This window comes from Sceloporus undulatus, chromosome 4, assembly GCF_019175285.1.
Source record: "Sceloporus undulatus isolate JIND9_A2432 ecotype Alabama chromosome 4, SceUnd_v1.1, whole genome shotgun sequence".
NCBI classification, from domain to species: Eukaryota; Metazoa; Chordata; class Lepidosauria; order Squamata; family Phrynosomatidae; genus Sceloporus; species Sceloporus undulatus.
Window position 1 is genome coordinate 220,653,734 of NC_056525.1, and position 18,871 is coordinate 220,672,604.

Sequence of the window (18,871 nt, forward strand, 5' to 3'; positions counted from 1 at the left end):
AATGTCAGTCAGGCTGCAGCACATTTCCAGTAAAGAAAGAAAGTAGTTGTAGTCAATGCACACAAATATGGTACCAGCCCCTGACACAATGGGATATAAATGCTGTCGGTTTCCCAAATCAGAGAGGTTTGGTACCACACCAACCTATAAATCCTAGTCGTGGCAATTAAAGTGGTGTCAAACTGCTTTATATCTGCAGTGTGGATACACGCAGTTTACCTGGCCATTGTCTGGAATTAATTATCATGCTACCGATCGATACAAGGCTAGCACAGGTATGTTGTTGTTGTGTGCCTTTAAGTTGTCTTTGAGTTAGGGTGACCCTAAGGCAAACCATCATGGGGTTTTCTTGGCAGGATTTATTCTGAGGAAGTTTGCCATTGCCTTCACCCGAGGCTGAGAGCATGTCACTTGCCCAAGGTCAAGTATATCACTAAAGAAAAAAATCCTTCTGTATTAATCATTTCTCAAGATCCAGTGGTGGAGCAGGTAAAACAGAAAATTTGATGGCGTAGGCCAAAGAAAATGTAGAACAAAATTAAGGTGAAGGGGTATAACTTTTTAGTACTAACTGTCCTAATCCAAGCCAGCTTGTCTGTTTGAATCCATACTAGTTTTTAAAAACACACACTTGCTGTCTGAAATAGTTAAATCAACCTACTAATAGAAAGAGCTCTTTCCTGGGCAATAGAGAAAATGTTTATTCATTCTGGTGTTTTATTTTCCTCCAGGCAGCACTTGGGATTTCCATCAAGAACTCTAAATTTGTACATTTACTGCTAGTTCTGTGTATTAAGTCCTGATTTTATGATTATTCCTCCTGGATATTCTTTTTATGTGCCAATATGTCTCATTATTTAGAAACAGGCTCTATTTTGCCTCAGGTTTCCTGAAAAGCTGCTAAAAAGAACCTTCTGGGTCATATTACTTAAATGTCATGAAAGGCCAGTTTGCATGCAGTGCTATGCCACAGTTTAGCGCTACATATATAAGTCTCTATATGTCTGAGCTGGACCCTTTCACACTAAACAGATATAGCATTAAGATTCCACTTTAAAGAGAATGACTAAGGAACCTGGGATTTGTAGCTATGTGAATTTTACAATGGCAATTAAAGTGAAATCATGGTTCTATTATTTTGTGTGTGAAAGGGCTCAAATAAGACTGTTCCTCACCTCCCACAAAATCAAGAGGAAGAATAAACCATGATTCAGTTTCACATTCCTTTACTCCTGTCTTACAAAAAAGATTAGTGACTAAATTTCATTTGTTTAGACTTGATTGGGTTTTCTTTACAGCAATTGGAAGAGTTAGTTTTTTGAAATACAATTTACAGAATTCCCCAGTGGTTGTACTATGGGTGGGGATTCTGGGAATTTTAATCCACAAAGGACTCATTTGAAGCCCTGGTTTTAAACTACAATTCTTCTTTCAGTCATTATCACTATCCAGAAATGGAAACAAGTGAAACAGAATCATGATTTATTCCTCCCCACGTGCATTGGGGGCAGGGGTGCATACAAAGCTTGGACTTACAGAAACTTGTGAATGTAGTGCTAGAACCTGGTTTAGCATTATGTGCAAACCAGAGTAATAATTACTTAAATCAACAGCAATATGGAAAACCAAATGGTTTTGATAAATAGTTTCGTGGCCATGTGTGCAAACACAGCATCTAATTCTCAAGCAGTATCTCAAACTGAAGCTGGCAAGAAATAGTAAACCAAATAAAAATCCTTGTATTTTATACAGAGTTATAGTGAATCTCCCCTATCCATACACACTGCCCTTGATTCAGACTGTGGGCAATACATGTTTATTTGCAAATAAAAAGGGGAAGTTCAGCACAAAAAAAAAGCTACACATTTATTACAGCCTATAATCTAGTCCTCACTGTGGCACTGGGAGCTTCTTCCTTAATTCCTTATTTTCGAAAGCAAATAAATTTTGGCACAGGAATATACATATAGATATGTAAAATCATAATCTATTTTTATTATGTTTACTCCTTCCTTAATTGCCTCTTCCCTTTTAAAGATTTTTAAAAACCCAAGCATAGGGTCTGTCCCTTTGTCAAATGCTTATAGATGGCTCATGTACAGAGATTAATGTTCACACCCTTCCTTCCCCAGGAGTGGACTACTGTTTGCTGATTGACCATGGTTGTGAACATTTATGTGTGAATAGTGAAAGCTCCTATACTTGCCAGTGCTTTGAAGGATACATGCTGCATAGAGATGGGAAAACATGTAAACGTAAGCTGAATGCTCCGATTCTTGTTGATTGGTGCACTGTGTAGAATAGATAAATAACAGGAACACTAACTAATATTATGAGTAAACACATTCCCTACCAAGTTTAAAAAATGTTTCATGGGAAAGCAATGCATGTAGATTTGACTAGTATTTTTAAGCACTATTCTGAAATATTACCATGAATAGAAGAGGCTGTTGAAAAGCAGAATAGAAGCTCGCTGTCCATTTAAATTCTGTATTCATGTAATATGTGTTGAAAAAATGTATTGATTTTTTTTCTAGGTAGAGATATCTGTAAATCAGTAGAGCATGGATGTGAACACCTTTGTGTCAGTGATGATGGCATTTCCTATGTCTGCAAATGTCATGAAGGATTCATGCTGAATGAGGATGGGAAAACCTGCAGAAGTAAGTAAAGATGAAGAAATAGCTATTAATTCTGAAGGTTCTGGTATCAGAGGCTGGGAGACCATTTCAGTACATTGTTCCCCATAGCTCAGGTATGAGGTGCTGTTTATCTCATCTTTGTCTACTCAGTTAATGGGATATGTAAATGGAGGACCAGTGAGGGCTATTCAGATTGTTCAACCTTGGGTGAACACATACCATATATACTCAACGATAAATCAGTCTCATGTATAAACCAAGGACAGACTTGGGGCTACAATTATGGATTTTTATATCACCCATATATAAATCGAGGGTAAAATTGAGGGGCATATGACAAAAGATCTATAGGATGAAGCAAAGGAAAATGATACCAAAGAATTTAAACAAAATTGCAGCAGGCATAACTGTTTGTGATCCAACTAAAGGCTGAATGGATGAGAGAGCAGAGGGAGTTCAGTGGTTTCAGGATGGATTACAGTTTGGCTTTTCACCAAGGGATGGTTCACTTTTTATAAGAGTTAAAATACAGAACTTTCAATGGCCCATGGATAAGTTGACTCAGGTTTTTGGGGTCAATTTTTTTCTAAAATTTCTAGACTTATACATGAGTATATACAGTAAGTGTTTTATTGGGGAAAGAAACCGTGTCTATTTTTGTATGGATGCTTCCACTTGTACACTGTAGTCTTCATGCAGAAGTATAGGAAGTCATGGTCTGGACATGACCCTGATCCTTAGTTGTTGCCAAAGTGAACTCATGCTTTTGACTTCTTGCTGTATGCTTCTAGAGCTCATGTTTCTTCCCATGAGGAAAATGCAAAATACTCTTTTTTGTGTTCTATACAAGAAACTGCAGTGCGTGTGAACTGAAGTTTCTTTGTACTTTTCTCTCACTTGGATTATGGTAACTTTCAATTAGATCCACAGCAAATGAGAGAAGTAGAAAGAAAGATTGTTGTTAATCTTTTGTGGTTTTTTTGGGCTATGTGGCCATGTTCTAGAAGAGTTTCTTCCCGACATTTCGCCAGCATCTGTGGCTGGCATCTTTTGTTGTTGTTTTTTCTTTAAAAGCAAGCTTTGCCTCCTCCATGCTTGCAAATGTTTTTTTTTAGTAATAGTAGACATGTTGACAACCTGTAGTCTGCAGGCCACAAATTTGGCCATTGTCTACTTTCTGTGTAGACCACAGGAAGACCAAGCTCACTTCCCATGCTGCCCAGATAGAATGGCTTGCAGCCAGATGGTGGAGAAAGATCTTCACAAAGTTCTCTATGGAGAGGAGGGTTTCATTGCACCTTACCCAGATTGAGGACTTTATCACACTAGGGTTGAAAATGGAATTAGAGCAGGATAGCAGCTTCTGTGGCTGTACCTTACCAGATGATATTGTGCCTGTCCAGTAGCTGGCCTGTAGTCCATCTGCTGCTGGAGTGTTCCTTTTCATTGATGAGAAAAACCTGTCAATGGGTCCCAAACTGTGCTGCTTTTTCACTGTTAAGCAAGTGTAATAAGTTTCATTAGCAAGTGTAAGCAGTTTCACTGTTAAGTGAGTGTAATAAGCCAGTCACATGGTCCAAGTAAGCATAGTTATGCTCCCCTCCTCTCCCTCACTATTCCCAAGCAGGCTGTTTGTCTTTTCTTTTTTTTCTTTCACCTAATGATCAAGCAATTGGGTTAAACATAAATAAATAAATAAACAAATAAACAAACAAACACAGACTGAAAGGTATGCTAGGAAGGAGGCAGGGCTATGGCAGCTGGCATGTAGGAGACAGAAGCCGGGACAGAAGCAGCAGCATCACGTGTTTGAAGAGTTGTACAGTACGATAATAATTTTCCCCAATTAACAGGACTGTAGTGCTTTATGAGTCTGGTGTGATATAGTGCTGAATCTCAAGCAGCCAAAATTAATAGTGGTCTTCACTGGGATTGCTGAGACAGGAGCCTTTAACTTGACTTTCCACCCCTGCTAACAAACCTGGAAAGCTCAAGATCACTGTTTCTACTTCTAGTAGGGCTGAGTTTGTGTGAACAGGCACGAAAAAGAGAATAAAGGGAAGAGGGATTGAAATAAAAGGTTAGTGAAAGAAAGACTGCCCACAACTTCTGACAATATGTGGCCCTTGATTCCCTCTTGGGAATGCCATCCCCAACACCAAAAATGTTATCCATCTATTGATTAGCACATGCATGTTGCTTTACACTGCTTCTGAAACAGTGTGCAGATTCTCAGCCCCCCTAATGTTAAAGAGAAGGCTGGGGAAGTGCTAGAAAATGCAATGAATCCAATTTGTGGAATGGATGCTTCTGGCTGCTGCCCCTTGATTGACCATTCCTAATCTAAGGTGTTGCTTGCCAGAAAGAATCTTTGCAGTTCATTTGAACACATGTTGGCAATGAAATAGTTCATACATCTTCAATATGAGGAAGATAACCTGCAGAAATTACACACTGAATAGTGCTGTTATTTATCATGCAATTTCATTTTGACAACTGCATAAAGTCAGGATGCGATTTGAGTTTTATTTAATGTTTGCCATATTAGTCTCTCTTTTTTTAATCTGTATTATTATCATCCAACAAACTTTATCAATTATCAACATCGTCTGTAGGTAAAGACCTCTGCAACTCAGTAGCTCATGGCTGTCAGCATCTGTGTGTCAACAATGATGACTCCTATGTCTGCAAGTGCCATGAGGGATTCATATTGAAAGATGATGGAAAGACCTGCAGAAGTAAGTAGCTTGATCTTCATTCAAAAATAGTTGTGACCTGTTCCCTGTTTAAAAAAAAAAAAGCTTTAATGAGAAAACTCTTTGTTATATTCAGATCAAGATGTCTGCAAGTCCTCAAATCATGGATGTGAACACGTCTGTGTTAATACTGAAGATTCATACATCTGCACATGTCACGAGGGTTTTATATTAAGGGGTGACGGGAAAACCTGCAGAAGTAAGCAGCTTGATCTTCATCAGAAAATAGCTCTTAAAAACCTGTTGCAACTGTAAAAACGTTTTCATGAGAAAACTCTCTGTTACACTCAGATCAAGATATATGCAAGTCCACAAATCATGGATGTGAACATGTCTGTGTTAATACTGAAGACTCATACACCTGCAAATGTCACGAGGGATTTATATTAAGGGATGATGGAAAGACCTGCAGAAGTAAGCAGCTTGATTTGCTCTAGAAAATATTTTGTGACCTGTTGCATCTGTATAAACATTTTAAATGGATAATTCTTTGTTATATTCAGATCAAGATGTCTGCAAGTCCACCAGTCATGGATGTGAACATGTCTGTGTTAATACTGAAGACTCATTCACCTGCAAATGTCACGAGGGATTTATATTAAGGGATGATGGGAAGACATGCAGAAGTAAGCAACTTGATCTGCATTAGAAAATATTTTGTGACCTGTTGTATCTGTAGAAACATTTTAATTGAATATCTCTTTTGTTATACTCAGATCAAGATGTCTGCAAGTCCACAAATCATGGATGTGAACATGTCTGTATTAATACTGAAGATTCATACACCTGTAAATGCCATGAGGGATTTATATTACAGGAAGACAGGAGAACATGTAGAAGTGAGATTTTAATCTCCCCTCCTTCCCTGTTGATTTAACAGCATGTTTACTTTACTAATGTTGCATTTGTAGAGATGCACACCCAGCTTAAATGTCATGATAGACCATAGTTTAGTGAAAAAACAAGCCTGCTCAGTCTTGAAGCTCAAGCACACATACAGACACCTTTTCTTCAGCATACACTAGAGAAGAAACTTGGGAGCATCTATTTCTGTGCTACAAGTGTAGCAGTCCATAAACTGTTTTACAAGCAAAGCACAAACAACATGATGTTGAGATCATTGCAAATGTTTCACTAGCCTTTACTCTCCATCACTCTCCAAGAGAGTTTAGAGCAGGAGTGGGAATCATGTAGACCTCCCCATCTTGTTGAACTACAACTCCCAGCATTCATCCCTATTAGCTCTTTGTGCTTGGGCTGCTTAGAGTCCAGCCACATTTGTAGGATAACACAATTCTCACCCCTGAGCTAGAGGGTGGGAGCTACCTAGAGACATAGCATGAGTTTTGCCAATTATTTTTGGCCCTGTTCATAACCCCGGAAAGTTTTCTTTCTTTTTGCCAGTAATTACTCTGGCTCGGGGATTCTAGGATTTTTAAAGTAACTTTTCCAAGTTCTGATGTCATCTCTTCTTTCATTTCTTTTACCTCCCTATCACAATAACCAAAGGAGCATTATTAGGAAAAAAATTCACCAAAGTTTGAATAAGATGGCATTGGAGTCTGAATCTGGACCATGTTCTGTAGGTTCTTCACTCTTGTGTAGGGCAGTGATTCCCAACCTTTGATCCTCCATATGTTTTGGACTTCAGCTCTCATAATTCCTGACTATTGGGCAAGTTGGCTGGAGCTTTTGGGATCTGAAAGGCCAAACAAATGGAGTACCAAGGTTAAGAACCACTGGATTCTCTGTGATAGGGCAGGCTAGAAATAAATTATTATTATTATTATTATTACTACTACTACTACTACTACTACTATGGTCTAGGGCAACATCCTCTTTAGAGAGAGTCCTTCTGGTTGGTTGGAAGGCATGTTAGGATTGGGAAATTTAACAAAGCCTGAAGAAGGATCTAGAGCCAAACTTTCTTTCTTTTCTTCATCCTTTGTCTATAAGATTAAAGGGACTGAAGCACCTAGGCTGACTACTTTACACTCTTTGATTTTTTGGAAAAATATATTCATATGTATATAACTGAATATATAATTGAAGATCCTTATTTTGTTTCCAGGTAAAGATGTTTGCAAGTCCATTGAGCATGGCTGTGAACATGTTTGTATAAATAATAATAGTTCATACATCTGCAAATGCCATGAGGGATTCATACTGGAAGAAAATGGGAAAATGTGCAGAAGTAAGGCAACCTTTCTTTAATGTCTTTGAATTTGAAAAGGAATGGATCCAACATACATAAAGTGCTATAAAATCTCAAATCAATAAAATACATTGAAAAGATCTAAATGTAATTATAATGTACAGTACTGATTCCGCCCCCCCCCCAAAAAAATGATTGCCCTTTTGAATAAACATCAAAACATTTTGGGTACCACAGGGAACAAGTCATTTTTGATACCAACATGGAGAAATAGTAGGAATAATATTAAGTATGTCTCCTAAACCTCCTCTTTTGTCAGCATTGTGACCTCCAAGCTGCTTTCTTTTAAAAAAGAAAAAAAAATGTATCTGAACTCAGTTATGTATAGCAGCACATAATATGTAATTAGGCCCTTACAAGCCCAGCGTACATAATTTTGGATATCAAGAACAGCATGTTGATACTTGATAATCATCCTTTGATTGTGTATCTCTCTAGAGTTATAAGAGACAAAAGCTGGTACAAAAAACAAAATAGTTATTGCAGCCGCTACCAGCAGTGTTTTGTCAGTACTGAAGAATTATCCAGGAACAGAATAGAACCACTTACTGAAGAATCCTAATACTGAAGAGAGCAGAATAGTCCCTGTTGACATGGAACTCCATGTGTGAATTGTGGTCCCTACAGGCATATAAACCACCCAAATCTGGATTTCTTCCCCCATGATCCACCTTTATACTAGACAAAAAGTATCTGTACTATGTTTACAATGAAATTGTAACCAACTTTATTGGCTGCAGAAAATGGAGCACCGCACCCAATACCATCTTCTTTTAATTTTAACGTGTCTGTACTTAATTACAAGTGCTTCCATTATTTTAATGCTTCAGTTATAATTGAAAGCTTACATCATTTCTGATACCATTTTTTCCTTTTAATTTACTTGCTGTTAGTATAAAATTTTCAGAATAGAATGAGAAGGCTCCAAGTTTTACAAACAGATTATTTCATCTTTCTGTTGATATTGTTCGTTCTTTCATTGGCTCTTCCTTTCTCATTTTATTTTAACAGGATGCACTGAAGGCCCAGTCGATCTGGTGTTTGTGATAGATGGATCAAAAAGTCTGGGAGAGAATAACTTTGAAATTGTCAAGGAATTTGTCTTGGGAATCTTGGACTCTCTTACCATATCACCCAAAGCTGCAAGAATCGGTTTGCTGCAATATTCCACTCAGGTCCGCACAGAATTTACACTGAAGCAATTTAGCACAGCCAAAGACATGAAGAAAGCAGTATCCCAAATGAAATATATGGGGAAAGGCTCCATGACTGGACTTGCCCTGAAGCAAATGACCGAGAGAAGCTTCACTGAAGCAGAGGGGGCCAGACGCTTCTCAGCGAAGGTGCCCAGAGTGTCTGTGGTTTTTACAGATGGACGAGCCCAAGATGAAGTCTCTGAATGGGCTACTAAAGCAAAGCAACGTGGTATGATAAAAATGTACTTAGAATTACAAATTGTAAGGACATCTGCTAAAGTCCTGAGTACCAACATGTGTACCATATTGTTTCTTTGCAAATTTGCACTAAAAGAGTGATAATGAAGAGTTCCTAAAGGTGTAATGCATATCCACAGTCTGTCCCAATTTGTCTGGGACAGTCTCCGTTAATTCTCGGTTATCCCTCTTTTCAGTAGCTTCTGAAATTCCCCTGTTTCTTTCTCCTCCTCCAACTTTCCCCCTTTGTCCTTGGCATACCTCCACTGCTGCAAACTGAATTCAAAAAGCAAAATTGTTTGCACTTAGTTGAATCTGCAGTGGGAGGAAACTTGAGGAATTACAGTAGAACATTGCTCTTCCCAGTAGACTCAAGGAAAAGCAAACTGCTGCAGTCTCTCCTGGCTTATCTGTTCTTCCTCAATAACTTTTGCCATCTTGACCACACTCTGATGTTGCTTGGCCCTATGTATCACAGTTTTTATCTGTGAAATGTTGGAAGATATATTAGTGAAATAATAATTGTTCAGCAATAGGGCCAGGTTTGGAAGTGTTGTCATTTTTTCAGTTCTTATCCCTCTCCAGGGTGAATGCACAGAGGGAATTGGTTCTGCACATTTGTAGCAAAAAGAAGTACAAACACTGGACTTCATTATTTCTGTTCTCCTAACATGAACCCAGCAGAATTTCCAGTGGAGCTCCAAAATTAGTTCTTTGTCTAGACACATGAAAACTGGGATTGTGGATGTGGGCAGCATATAATCCTCAGACTCACAAGTCCCTGAGTATCCAGAAGTAAGTTAGACCTTTGTGCTTTTGTGCACAATATAAACAGGGCTCTATAACTGTGCAGAACTAAATAAGGTTATAAAACTCCCACCTAATTTCCTCAGAGTTCCCAGTTATGGACGCTTTGTAATGGCATTCCGCTGAACATCATTACAGAGCATTCAGATCTTTATAGTCATATGAATGTCTAACCTACTTCCAGCGCTATGGACATTGGGATGTGAAGCTTATATGCCTGTACACATCCCTATCCTTAATTAAAACCCTTTGCATATTCATGAAAGCCACTGAAAGGGACTAAAGTTCCTGTTGCAGATTAACTGCATCTATTGTAAGGCTGTTTCTGGGATGCCTGAGACTAGCCACATCAGAAGAGAGGAGGATGGGGAAATGGTAAACCTAATACTTGTCAAGATTCATTCCCATAGCCTTGGTCTATAATTTAGTATTATGGTGTGGCTGTAGATGAGAGAATTCCTGCCTGTTACTTTCCTCAGCCTTGTTGTCCATCTCCTGGCATATCTGGATCCTTTCATGGTAGGCTGGGGAAAGAGGTTGATAGGGTAGGGGAGGAAACACAGGAGAAGCTGTATATGGTTTTTTTCCAGTTACACTAGGAGCTGTAAAGATATAGGTATGTGTATTCTCTTGGCTCTCATACCTGGGAATCTGCTAGAGACTGATAAACTGCATGGATTCTGGGGCTGTATCTGGGATGTTTGTGCCTAGCCACATTTTGTATATCAGTAGGAACTAGGCTGTGCGATTGGCTGAGGCTGAGGAGATGTTTATTATCAAGGCCTCAATATATATCGAAAGACATATGCTGAAGTTGTTAATAAAATATGACACATGGTGCTGCTTTCCCCATTGATAAATAAGCATGCCAAAAATTCTATCAGAATGAGTCCTATGAAACTATGAGTGGAGTTACACTGAACATAAATTTTCATCTGGAAAGTTTATTATTGACATGTCACAAAAAACAGACTCCCCAGCATTAATAATTTATTCATAAAATAAAGCAAGTCTTTGGAATGAAGACTGAAATTTTGTGTTCCTGGCTAACACAGGACTGTTTAGGGAATGTTAATGCAGTAATTCAAAATGGGAAAGAGATAATTCTGTTTTCCTGGAACAGAAGCAATATGGCAGAAGGCAACAAGCAAGCATGTTATTGCTAGATGAGCACGCTCTTCCCCAGGGTTTACACTGAAAGAAACTGACAGCTATAGCTGTCTTTTCAGATATCTGAAGATATGTTTAGTAATACTGATGCCTTTAAAGAATTACTCTGGATAGGCTTTTCCCCCTTCTAATTATACTGTGTGGTATTTAATGCAATTAATTAAGTGCAAGGGACAAAACATACTTGATAGTCAAATATTCCCAAAAGGATTTTCTAGTGTCAGAGCAGTCTGGAAGAAAACAGATGTTTCTGGCTTCATAGAAATCCTGAGTTGGTGCCATGAGATTTTACAAAGATAAAACTATAACACTATCACAGTCACCGTAGTCTAGAACCTCACTCTTGATGTGGACAGGTGGATGAGAAGAACCAACAGGGTATGAGCTAAACATCCATCTCTTAATTACTGAGCTATGTATATAATATATAGTAAGCTCCTGAGTCAGTTTGTCCTGGAGTTAGATGAGATGTTATTTTAAAATGCAACCTTGGCAATGATCCATAATGGCACGGTTCAGATGTGTAAGTCATAAACATATGTATGTGAACCACTTCACCACTGTTCAAGGCTTTGTTTACACTTGAAATTTTTTGGTAAATTAAATTAAAACAATAATGGGAAATTAATAGTGATTTTTAGAAACTCATCCATGATCCACTGAATTAACAATTGAAATAAGGAAATGAAGAACACTACATTTTATCCTCAGTCCAGAAAAAGAGGATCATGTTTGAAATGAATGGATATAAGCTCATCGGGACCATTTTATCCCATTTATTTCAGTAGCATGTAAGTGCAACTGTGTTCCTCTAGATTGCTATCTGTTTATTGTTGCTTTTGAAATACTGAGTACAAGGGTACATATCTGAATACAAGTCCTGTCACTATGATAGAATTGAAATTAAATACCTAGCCCTCTTAAATAAGCAACATCATTTATCTTCTTCTCCACTTCTGCAGAATTATCTTGCACTGATGTAAGGGGTCACATAATAACACAGAAACAGTTTCCTTTCTATGCTATGTCTTAACTATGCTATATCTAACTTAGTAATATATTGTCGCTTATAATGAAAATATGCCATTTATTTCTTAGGAATCACCATGTATGCCATTGGAATAGGGAAAGCAATAGAGGAAGAATTGAGAGAAATTGCTTCAGAACCTCCGGAAAAACATATTCTGTATGCAGAGAATTTCAGTGCCATGGGAGAGATTACTGAAAAGCTCCAAAAACGAATCTGTGAAGGTATTATCATGTGTTTTTCCTGATACAACAAAACTGAATGAACTGTTCGGGTAATTTGCATTCTGGATCTGACAGGAGCAGTCTGACCATTTGTTCTGAACATCTGCAAAATCACAGGGATACGTGTAAAACATGATGAACAATAAGCTGCCAGAAGGAGTAATATTTCAGCTATTTATCACTGAGGGATTATATAACTTTAGTCTAAGGCCAGGAACATATACAATCATTTGCATTTCTTCTGCCAATTTAACATATCATGTACAAAATGTGCAGCTCAAAAACCCAGAAGAATTAATAACACGCTTTCTCTCCCATCTACTGTAATAAGATCATCTGTACTGCTAAAAAACACCACAATATATTTCTTCAGGAAGTTTGGGCAAGCACTTGGTAATATTTATACAATGGCTTGATGGTCAGTATTAATGCCATTTCTAAGCAAAGCAAATTGATGACAGAATAAAATCCCTCTTCAGTAGCTTTTCACCACAACTTTTGGCAAGCTTACTGATTTCTGTGGGTAGTTTGTGCCATCTCCTTTCTGCACAACTGCAAATTTTACAAGAAGTTTCTGTTATAGACTCAAAAGCAAGAAGGAATTTGGTCAGAGAATGGAACATGTCCTCTATAACTCTTTTCCAGGGGATATTTTGCAATTTCCTGACTCCCTAATGTTAATGGGTGTCGTTCTGCAATGCAACACTCTTTCCCTTCTTTTATGCCCCTTCATTTGTATCTTGCTGAAAATAAAAATTACCAGTAGGTCCACATCAGTTTAAAATAACCTGATTCAGCTTGTGACAATTCTCAGTCTTAAGTCTCTTCACACTACACAATCATGTCATTTTGATACCACCTTAACTGCCATAGCTCCATCCTAAGGGATCTGTAGTTTTTTGTTTAGAATTCTCTCCCAGAGCATTCTAGTACCTCACCAAACTAAAAACCCCAGCATTCCATAGACTGCAGCCATGGCAATTAAAATGGTGCTAAAATGCTTTAACTGTGTAGCATGGAAGACAAAACATTTAACGTAGCAATTAAATTTAACAAAAAATTACTCAAACCTACTATTCCTACCCAGTAAATGCTAGAGTTCTTGTCCTAATGGGCTTTACTGATTCTTTACCATGTACATCCACATCTTTAACAGCTCTTCTAAAACAAACATACAAACGAACAAACCCTTTTTTTCATGCCACATAGAATCATAGAGCTTGAAGATACTACAAGTGCCATCCAATCCAACCCCATTCTGCCATGCAGGAATACACAGAATCAAAGCACCCTCAACAGATCACCATCCAGCCTCTGTTTAAAAACCTCCAAATAAGGAGACTCCACTACTCTCCCAGGGAGAGTGTTCCATTGTTAAACAGCTCTTACTGTCAGGAGATTCTTCCTACCACCTTCAGTTATCTTCCACATACATATATGTTGATAGATTTTCCCTTTCTTCAAGTATAACATTTGTTTCGCAAATATTTTCTATGACAATATCTGTAATACAGGAAACATGTCATCACTTTCTGAGGTCATTGAGATTTCTGCAGCTGAAAAGATCCATGAATTCCCAAGTCACATTTGTAATATGTTATCTTGACATTACTAATTTATGCAATATATCAGTGCTTCTCAGGCTATGTGATATGGGGAACCAGCAATTGTCATTTTTCCTCCCCGTGTGCCAGGGACCAGCACCATACTTGTGCCCATTGGCAACAACTATTTTTTTCTTTCCTAGAAACTTGACACAGGCCAGCAGCCACTAGCTCAGAAACCCGGGCTTCATTTTATTTCATAAAACTTCATTTTAACAATATGTCTTCCAGGACTGAAGAATCACCAGGATTTTCCAGGAGGTTTGCTTCATTCAATGGATTCATATTCTGAAGGTTTGAGATTTCCACCCTATGTACTATAGTATGTAAGGTATAGTATATAGTATATATAGAGCCCTGGTGGCACAGTAGTTAAATGCCTGTACTGCAGCCACTAACTCATAAACCACAAGGTTGTGAGTTCAGTCCCAGCCAGGAGCTCATGGTCGACTCAGTCTTGCATCCTTCTGTAGGTCGCTAAAATGAGTACCCAGCTTGTTGGGAGCAATTAGCTTACAGTTGTAAACTGCTTAGGGAGTGCTTAAGTGCACTGATAAGTGGTAAAGAAAGGTACTTGCAATTGCTATTGCTATATTTCCACATCATCTGTTTCTTTAGTGAGCATCGAGGACACCACTAAGGGAGTGTGGGGAATTTAGGCCACACCAGGTGACACCCTAAGAGGAGGGTGATACCACTGCTCCCCAAACTTCTGCCTTTGGGCAGAAATGGGCTGCAGTGTTCACTCACATTATTTAAAATACTGGAGATGGTGTTAGTGGGGTCAGGCTTAGTGGGAGGAGAAAGGAGAGCCCCAAGGTTTTTTTAATTAAAAATACCAAATTTTAGCATTTAAAATAATTTAATTTTTTAAAATTATTCTTTCAAAATTTTCATTTTAAAAAATCACAACTTACAAAATTTTCACTTTACCCACATGAAACTATATATGTGTAAATATATTTAGGCTGTGTGTATGATATTGTAATTTAAAGGTATAATTTTACTTTTGCTAGTTGTTTATGTCACAACAATTGCTATTACATTGGGCGATATACAGGGATTAAGTATACATAATGTTACATGCAAGTAACATTAATACAAAAATACTATTAAGGATTCTATATGGTGTGATATGGGAGGAGGTCAATGGGGGTGTGTGACACCATGAGTAAATGCACCAAGTGCTAACCCTGATGACGCCACTGGTAAGCATGTTCTACAGTGTGTCCTTTCCAGAGAAAGCATTAATGGGCCACATTCACTGTAATGCTTTTTATTTAATTTTATTGAAGCAACAGTTTGTGGAAACAATGGTTTGTTTAACTGTGGCCTAAATCTGACATTATATTAGTGCACATCCTCTAGCAGGAGAACTTTTTTTACCCTCCATCCTGCAACTTATGCCAGAGAGTTTGCAGGTGTCTGCAGCAGGTTTAGAAATGGCAGTGAGTAGGGAAGAGGGCCAATTGTCTCCTGCACACTGGATCCTGCTCTGTTTTGGTATCTCAGTGCAAACCCACACACAACATATGAAGAACTTTTGCAACACATTATATAGGTATACTTCAATTAACAAAGTAGGTGTGTTCCTGGGCACAACTTCTATAACAGAAACTTTGGTACCAGAGGAAGAAATAACATGGAAAGAATAGGGACAGCTTCCTATACCAATGCTGCTCACATGGCAGATGAAAAGGAAAGGAGGTAAAGGAGCAGCAACAGGGAGGGATAGAGCAGGAAGTGATAGAGCTACTGCCAAAAATCTTATGTAACTATACTAGAAGGTTCTGAAAGTGCACTGCACAGGGATAGAATGCCCAATTTGTGATTCATAGAGACCACAAAGAAGAAATGAAATAACTAGGTCAGGTAAGCCTTGCATTTTGAACCTTCTTGAGACGACTTGAAGGTTTATTCCAAAAATAAAAAAAGCATAGACCTGTATGTTAGCCACCAAAACAGAAATAATAATAATAAAGAAGTAGAGGCTTCTTTCAAAATGGATGCATTTTTGAAGAAGAAGCCTCTACATCATCATCATCATCATCTTCTCGGTTTTGGTGGCTAACATTCAGATTTATGCTTTTTTATTTTTTTAATGTAATCTAAGGAGTACCACGAGGTGTAGGCCGGTTTCCACTTTTCTTTCTGTTTTGCTGTTCACACATGCTCAGTTAGAGATTCTTGAGACAGTTGCTTTTTCATCTTGCCTGTTGTAGGCATGCATATGCTGCAACAATAGGATTGGCTAGAAAAGAATTCTGTCCCAGATCAAGTTTTATTGCATTGATTACTTCAAACACACTGCTGCAACCTGATACCGAAAACCTGTTTGTCCAGCCCTCTCTCTTTCATCATCCTCAGTGCAGATGCTGGTAAAAGGATTCATAAAAAGGAACTTCTTTGTTAGAGGCTTTGTTAATGGAGGTATGCCTGTATAGCCTCATATGAATATGACAGTATCTTTATTCTACATTAGAATATTTCTGCCCACAGTATTCTACAATGTTGAAGAACACTTAAACATTCAATAAATGATATATTTTATCTCAGTGCCTATGTATTCTCTAAAAGCTTTTATTCAATGAAAGAAAACACTCGTTTATACAGAATCTATGAAGAAAGAAGTTAGGTGGCAATTAGGAACAGGAAACTCTGTGTGTGTGCCTAATTATGTTAATTATTTTAATCACGGTTCTTTTTTTTTGGTTCACTGCAGAACCTGAAGCCGCTACCCTAGCAATCACAGATGTTCTTGCTTGTTCCAATTTTGCTGTCCACCATAAATATCTTTTTGAAGAAAAACAACTGAGATCAACAGTAACATCAGGTAAACCCGTTTCCATTCTGTGTTTGTGTCATTTAGCATAGGTGTAGTGATTTGTCCTTGTTCAAGCAGTGGTTATAGTTTTCAGTCTTTTGGTCTTAGTTGATCTCTATTGTTTCTGTATCAAATTTATGCTACTGCAATTGTTGCTGAAAGTAATTAACATTCATAATGTATGTCCAACATAAGGCTTCCTAATATTGTATATCTCAGATTTTGACATTAGAAATGTTAGTAATATACCCTCCAGGTCCACCTTTCATCTTCATAATTTTGGTTTTCTGTTTTCATTAATGTAATATAACTCCAGGTTTCCAACAGCTAGCTAAACTACCCCAGTGCTTTCCTGACAGGAATAATGCTAGGGACTCTCTGTCTCTCGTATCTACTCCTGATATCTATTTGCAGAAGGTACCTGATTCAGTCGTTACCACCTCCAGTTAAAAAGTATCATTATGAGTTACTCTTTGAATCAACTGAATAGAATTAAGCATTCAATTGTAAGCTGAGGATGAATGGATGTACAAAAAAAACTGAAAACATCTGCAAGAAACAGGAAACCTATCTTCTGAAACTGTCATCTTTTTGCCTTCTTTCTGCTCCTCCATACTGTGTTGCTAATTACCTCTTATGTTTTGGAAACATAATAACTGTAGTACTGCTGTTCTGGGTATGAATATGGTTATTGTTGTTTTTTTCTGAACATACTTTTCAGGCAAACCTTCAGAAGATAAGAAAGACCCATGCAAATGTGAAAATCTTGTGACATTCCAGAATTTTGCAAATGCTGAAGTTCAGAAACTAACACAGCAACATATCCTTTGTTAGTACCTATGTCTATTACACAAATCCATACCTTCTGGGAGAAAGTAAAAATACAGTATCACCTAAACAAATACCTATATGTATAGTTGTATAGTAATAGGTTCTAAAGCAGCATCACTTGGTTTTCATTCCCAGCTCCCTCTACTAACTTGGTGGGAAACATCTGCACATCTTTTGCTGGTAGCACCATGAAGGGAATCAAAGTAAGAACCCAGACAGACCAACAGTCCTGATGACACATGCCCTCACTCTGCTTCCAGGGATCCATGATGCTGTGCACTGCTCCAGATGGTGTGCAGCATTATGGTGCGCCTTTGGCGCTATGTCCATATGATGCAGTGCTGAAGGGGTGCCATATAGCCGCATCACTGTGGCTATGGCACCTTTTGGAGGGCCCTCCAAAGGCCAGATCGGAGCTGCAGTGTGAGGTTGCCACAGCCCTGATCTGGCTGAAGAAGGGGCGGCTACATGCCGCCTCTTAGGGACTGTATGTACAGCCCTTAAAGCTATTTTTACATGGTATATGGCTTTCTGAGCTGCTGCAAGCTCTCCTGTTCTTTTTTATAGTGTAAAGATTTCCCTTCTGAATGCTCCCTTGGCCTGTCAAGTTGCATCTGGAAGGCTGAAGATGGGTAGTAGTGGCTGGACAACTTTAGGGTGTCTGCTATAAGCCCAGGTCCCAGTTGTGCTCCGCCAGCACTTTTTTGAAGTTGGAAGCTTTCCAGATTCTAAAAAGTGCTGGCAGAGCGCAGCTGGGACCCAGGCTGATGATAGGCAGCAATTTAGTATGCAGTAATCCCCGCCTTCATCCTGCGTCTCAGCTGCAGCCCAGGATGCTTGAGAAGGTTTTAAAGTTCATGTGATAAGCTTCTTTGCATATATAAGAGTGCACTATTTGAAGGTTATAGCACACCCTAAAGTTGTCCTGCCACTACTACCTATTCTTCGACCTCCCAGATGCAACTTAAAAGGCCAAGGGAGCATTCAGAAGGAGAGTCTTTACAGTATAGAAAAGAACAACAGAGGTTTTAAAGCAGGGGCACATTAATTGCTATGTGGAGGCTTGCAAAGATAATCAGAAGTAATGGCTGCTTATCATGATGGCTGTGTATTATCATATGTATAATTCCCATAGAAAGCCACTCACACCTTTGGTGTGACCCAGCTTGGATCCCTCAAAAACTTGCCACACTGGATTTTGGCATAGGCAGGTGTTCTGTTGGTGGAGGGCACTTGGCACAGGAAGCCAGTTGTGACAGGTTGATATGTGTGGGAGAAAGCTCATACAGAAAAGTGAGGCTATATATCTGAAATTGTTGTCCAATATTATTGCTTAGG

General features: G+C 38.4%; 2 protein-coding genes across 7 annotated transcripts in view; one reads left to right on the forward strand and one right to left on the reverse strand.

The window, feature by feature from the left end:
• The window catches only part of STK3 (serine/threonine kinase 3), an 881,840-nt gene that overhangs the window by 421,461 nt on the left and 441,508 nt on the right, over window positions 1–18,871 (reverse strand). The gene's annotated exons all lie outside the window — the stretch shown is intronic.
• The window catches only part of MATN2 (matrilin 2), a 62,141-nt gene that overhangs the window by 40,961 nt on the left and 2,309 nt on the right, over window positions 1–18,871 (forward strand). For 3 of the 5 annotated variants that reach the window (XM_042464930.1, XM_042464929.1, XM_042464931.1), the window contains 13 exons: window positions 2,133–2,255; window positions 2,538–2,663; window positions 5,258–5,380; window positions 5,475–5,597; window positions 5,690–5,812; window positions 5,902–6,024; window positions 6,115–6,237; window positions 7,470–7,592; window positions 8,625–9,038; window positions 12,122–12,274; window positions 14,110–14,172; window positions 16,601–16,711; window positions 17,424–17,522. In XM_042464930.1, coding sequence (XP_042320864.1) covers window positions 2,133–2,255; window positions 2,538–2,663; window positions 5,258–5,380; window positions 5,475–5,597; window positions 5,690–5,812; window positions 5,902–6,024; window positions 6,115–6,237; window positions 7,470–7,592; window positions 8,625–9,038; window positions 12,122–12,274; window positions 14,110–14,172; window positions 16,601–16,711; window positions 17,424–17,522 — 1,827 coding nt within the window. The remainder of the gene's footprint in view (window positions 1–2,132; window positions 2,256–2,537; window positions 2,664–5,257; window positions 5,381–5,474; window positions 5,598–5,689; window positions 5,813–5,901; window positions 6,025–6,114; window positions 6,238–7,469; window positions 7,593–8,624; window positions 9,039–12,121; window positions 12,275–14,109; window positions 14,173–16,600; window positions 16,712–17,423; window positions 17,523–18,871) is intronic. The other 2 variants (XM_042464933.1, XM_042464932.1) reach the window with 2 other exon arrangements.